Genomic DNA, 5,180 nt, shown 5'->3' on the forward strand with positions numbered 1-5,180 from the left:
GTGTTGTAAAGTTTCTGTAGGCATACTGGCGTATCATAAGCAAGCATTATCCTGGAGGCAGAAGCCTTTGTGCTAGCTTGATTGCAAAAGTCAATATAATATAACTATGCTATATTACATGTATGCATGCATGTTAACTTACTATATTGTTATGCGATAATTGAAACAAGTAGATACCTTTAGTAGCAATACCACAGTCAGTCGATGCTCCTCCATACATAATTCCTTTATTATGATTGATCCTTTCAATTATAAAATTGCTGATTGGTGGACAACACTGTCCACTGACAGATGGAATAGTCCATTGTCCTAAAGAGGTACATGTAACTATAGAATTATTGATAATAATTAATATAAAAAATAGTTTTAATAATAATGAATTGTAATTGTTAGGATATGACATAATTATTGCATTTTGTCATAATTAGCTAACATGATCTGCCGGAACAAACGAGACACCTATGGTGCATGGCCTCGCCCCTATAGCTGCTATGGTGCATGCCCTCACTGCAATAGCTGTTTGATTATCAGCATGAAGAGAGTCTGCTCAACACTAGCTTCCTGCAGTTGCATGCACTTGCTCTTGAATACATGCAGAAGTAGCAGCACTGCAGCACATGCATGCAAGCAGCTCCAGCCCCTCCCATGCATGTAGATTGAAAGGTGTGGCATTACATCATCAACTGCAATGATCGATGGGCCTGATGGCAGCAAGAAGACCATGTGGGAAAGAAGCTTAACTTTTTCTTTACTAATCATCAATATATGATAAACTTGCTGACAGAAAGTTGTTGCCTTCATGTATTTGAGATAGTATAGGTACTTTAGTACCTATAGCCCACTAGGTTGTCGCTCCAGCGCTTCAAAAAACAAGAACCAGGACAACTGTAACTCTTCACCAAGTAAGATTTAGAGAAATCTGTTCATATCTTTTGAAGGCCATGTTCTAATCTACTGGAAAATGCTACCAGCTATCTCTAGAGTGCCAACACAACGGAACTTGACTCAAATACTTGATTTTCTCACTTTGAAGCTTCTTGTACCTAGCGCTGATATTTGAGCAACACAAAACAATTAAGCAAGACTTTTCAAGGTAAAGAAGAAAGATCTAGGAGCTTAGAACACACTATGCTAAAGTTATAGTTTATTAAAGACAAATTTCGCTTGTACAGAATGAATGAATGACAGACACACACAACAACTACCTATACCTCGCGTAGGCGAGGCCAATTATTAGCAATGCAATTTACTTATTTATTTAGGCCTTGTTTACACGACTACGCTGGCCCAAACTGCATTGTTTTTGCTATTACTGCTTTCAGGTGTTTACAGTAGTCGAGTAAACATGGCCTTAATTTCAAAACAAGAGTACATGTACTCTTGTTCAAAACTAACGTGATTAAATCAACCTTTTGAATGAGTCACTTACCACTGGACAGGTTGTAGATATTCTGTTCATTAGTTCTAACACGATCATCCCGACGAGGTATCTTAATGTACTCAAATTGATGATGATATTGTGTAATGCATGTAGTTGATACAGGAGCCATTCCACCAATAACCAGTAACTGTTGAGGTTCACTTTCACTTCCCATTACTATCATACCACCATAGCCTCTCTTAGTCACAAAATTGTTATCAGTGGATTGTAATTCATTCCATTGAAGAGTCAAAGTGTCTAAACAGTTCAAACTGTTATGGTAGCAGGTGTCATGGCCACAATAGCCACCAAAATAATAAATATTATTATTAATGGTGGTACAGGAGACTCCTATGATACCCAACGGAGGAGTACCACTAGTAGGTCGAGAGGACCAAACACCAGATAATAAGTTAAAAGCATCTACAGCAGAAGTACACTGTCTCTTTATAGGAGAATTGTGCGACTTAATATCTAAATCTTCCGGCTTGTCCCCTCCCCAGCAGTACAGGACCTTTCCTACTACTGCAGCTGTATGCTGAGTCGTCCACACATCTGAATCTTTTAGAGACCAGGTTACCCTGCCTTCTCTGTCGACGTCCATCTAGTCTAGCTAGCTCGTCTACAGCCTACCACGCCCTTGCGCGTTTATTCATTACATCGCCTAGCATCTATCTACGTACTGACCGGTATGATAGAAGACACTGCCCAAAATCAACGAATTGAGCGGCCTGACTACAGACTACAGTGCTGATACAGCCTGACAAGTATCATTGCTGAATCATGCATGTTGCTCTGGCTGAACCAGTACGAATCTCATCATGATTGTGTCAAGGCTGAATGGCTCATTGCAATGTTAGCTGCCCAAAATCCATGATTTAAAATACATTAGGCCGGATCAGGACTGACATCATTCATGATTCAATCACAAACTCTTGGTTGTGTAGAATGTGGATTAGTCTGGTCTAAATGTGGATTAACTCCACATGAATTTAGAATATCAGCCCTCTTGTTATTATAATATTCCCTTCAATCTTTATTTGTGACAATGTTTGACTCATTGAAAAAGTAAAAATAAAAATAAACACAAATTTTAACAGTATTCAGTAATAATTTTAAGTTTTGAATGCCACATGAGATTTCAGTGATGATATCAATTCAGTCCATCATTGCTTATCATTGTTATACTCATTTTCATCACTGTTTTTATGTTTATTATTGTTTATCACTGTTTATCATTGTTTATCACTGTTTATCATTGTTTATCATTGTTTAGGATAATAGAGTTCTCTTCTCTCACTGATGTTTACTAAATTAACAGTAAACTCTGGAGTTGGCCTAAATCATTTTTGGTAATAAACATAGGCAAGAGTGGTAAACAGTGTTAAACATGTGACTTACATGCAGTGTTAAACACAGGTAAACATAAGTAAACGATGATATACAGGGTAAACATTGACAAAACAGTGGTAAGCACTAGCATACATAGGTAAACACAATATACAGTGAAAAACATAGGTAAACAGTGATATACTTTGTTAAACACAGGTAAACATAGGCTAACGATGGTATACAATGGTAAACTGGCTAAACACTGATAAACATTGACAATACAGTGGTAACCATTGATATACAGTGATATACAGTGGAAAATATAGGTAAACAGTGATATACAGGAATTAATGCATGCCTAATTTTTTTTATTTTCTTTCTCTATATAATTGCTACATTCACACTATGCACATATACTCCACAAAATATAGTTCCAGGCTACTATGCTACTATGGTAAGCAATCCATGTAATTGTATTTCTGTTAATAAGTATTTGTTGCGGTATAAATAGTATAAATAAATTTGTTACGGTACAGCTAAAAGGTACTTTGATTATTAGCATAGCCCCAATCACCCAAATGCTTTGCGCTCTCACACCCCATTTAAGTTATCATTACAATTTACCAAAATTCTTCATAATCAACAGTTAATGTCATAATCAGTTAGTAAAGTGAGCAACATTTGGTAACACTGGTTTTCACCCGGCCCATAGCAAAACACCAACTATTGTAATCATTTCTCTCTTTATCATCACTGTTTACCTTATGCTTACTTTATGTTTATCGCTGTTTATCACTGTTTATCACTGTTCAAGAGTTCTCTTCCCGCACTGATGTTTACTAAATTAACAGTAAACTCTGGAGTCTGGCTAAATCATTGGTCTTAAATCAAGGTTTATCTCTTGATGCGACCTGATACCTGCAATATTGTGGTCTTGTACATTTTTTTGAGAATATGTAACAAAAATAAGTATAAGCTTAATACCAGAATTAACTATTAAACTACCAATTATTCTATACATAATTATAGAGGGCACGCAACATAATTGACTCCGATGACAGATTTGGTGACTGATTTATAGTCAATTTAATTTTTTTGCAAAGACCTTTGTTTTGCTGTGCAGCATGCATACGCATACATAGCCACACACCTTATATGAGATACCCCCTTTTGAGTGGGCAATAAAGAACTAAGTGAGTTTGTGGGTATATTTGACTTATAATGATAATTTGCAAACACCAATGAACACTACTGGAGGTAACTTCCCATATTTGGAATCATTATGAACATTATACATGTATGTATCTATAGGAAGCAACTCAAGTGGTAATGCGGAAAGTTTGCCAGTTGCTAGAAGAGATGTCTCTCCTAATAATACTGTAATATCACCTGAAAGTGGAGAATCAAATAATTCAAGAGGTAAGCTTTTTGCTCAAAAAACACTTCTTGTCCCATACATCAGGTGACATATGTAAACCATTATGAATGATATGAACAGTAACTGAATCTGAATAATCAAGACCTTGTAATAACTAGAGAGAGAGAAACAAAACATTACTTTTGACTAACACTGACATTCATGCACACTCTTCCTATTATCATAAGCTCATACATAGTCTGAAGGACTCAAGCTCAAATGTAGATACAATGTACATCCAATAATTGGTCATTATACAATACACTCGATCTTATAGTGCATATAATGTTCAGCTTCTACATGTACATAAATGTATCTTGTCATGTTTTTGTGGTAGAGTCTAGTTGTTATATTATCATTACCTTTGGTGTAAGTACAAAGTATTGTGGAGTGTCTCTTTGATTTACAGTCCTGACTATCTGATTGAAAACTGAACTCTCATTAATAGAATCCATTCCCTGTATATATACAATATGCTCAATGAATATATTAATAACACTCTCTCACTAATAATCCTCTCTCACTAATAATCCTCTCACCTGATTTATCTCATCAACTACTCTAAAAGGACAATTAGTGATATCTTGTAATGCCATGAGGTACAACATGGTAGAGACACTCCTCTCTCCTCCACTCTGATGACGTGCATTCAATACATGCAATGACTCCTCACTATGAAACTTTACTCTTATCTGCACACAATATTTCTTGAAATCCTACAATAAGAATAATAATGACATTTATTGAAAGAGCAAATCCTCTGATTGTAGTATTGTACAGTACACTATACCCACTGGGCTTCCCACAAATTACATTATGTGTATGCTAAGTGGCTGAACAGCATGTGACAATTAAGCACTACAATAGTATCAATGTGCAGTAGAAAATTAAGAATTTTCCTAGTCATTTTTTTGGAAAAGACACTGTAGCACAGGGTATATAGTATACACAAATGCACATGTGATTAATACTTAATTTTGAATACCGTGTATAATAAATATACCTCAATAT

At 35.7% G+C, this 5,180-nt stretch overlaps 2 protein-coding genes and 1 long non-coding RNA gene across 4 annotated transcripts; 1 reads left to right on the forward strand and 2 right to left on the reverse strand.

Moving 5' to 3' along the window:
* Positions 1 to 105: 105 nt before the first annotated feature.
* Positions 106 to 2,029, reverse strand: LOC109588361 (uncharacterized). Its single transcript, XM_020004544.1, has 2 exons — positions 1,430 to 2,029; positions 106 to 309 (listed from the first exon to the last, which is right to left on the reverse strand). The coding sequence occupies exons 1-2, from the start codon at positions 2,022 to 2,024 to the stop codon at positions 134 to 136; spliced, it is 771 nt and encodes a 256-aa protein (XP_019860103.1). The 5' UTR covers positions 2,025 to 2,029; the 3' UTR covers positions 106 to 133.
* A 192-nt stretch (positions 2,030 to 2,221) lies between these two features.
* Positions 2,222 to 4,083, forward strand: LOC109588362 (uncharacterized). Of its 2 annotated transcripts, XR_002188112.1 has the most exons (4): positions 2,222 to 2,275; positions 2,697 to 3,078; positions 3,184 to 3,206; positions 4,064 to 4,083. It is a non-coding gene; the product is annotated as an uncharacterized LOC109588362 (long non-coding RNA). The 2 variants fall into 2 exon arrangements; XR_002188111.1 differs by lacking the exon at positions 4,064 to 4,083 and having other exon boundaries at positions 3,184 to 3,278.
* LOC105314966 (structural maintenance of chromosomes protein 5-like) lies at positions 4,071 to 4,791 on the reverse strand. Its single transcript, XM_020004545.1, has 3 exons — positions 4,709 to 4,791; positions 4,532 to 4,627; positions 4,071 to 4,284 (listed from the first exon to the last, which is right to left on the reverse strand). The coding sequence occupies exons 1-3, from the start codon at positions 4,775 to 4,777 to the stop codon at positions 4,165 to 4,167; spliced, it is 285 nt and encodes a 94-aa protein (XP_019860104.1). The 5' UTR covers positions 4,778 to 4,791; the 3' UTR covers positions 4,071 to 4,164.
* Positions 4,792 to 5,180: the final 389 nt, after the last annotated feature.

This window comes from Amphimedon queenslandica, unplaced genomic scaffold (assembly GCF_000090795.2).
Source record: "Amphimedon queenslandica unplaced genomic scaffold, v1.1 AMPQUscaffold_12135, whole genome shotgun sequence".
NCBI lineage: Eukaryota > Metazoa > Porifera > Demospongiae > Haplosclerida > Niphatidae > Amphimedon > Amphimedon queenslandica.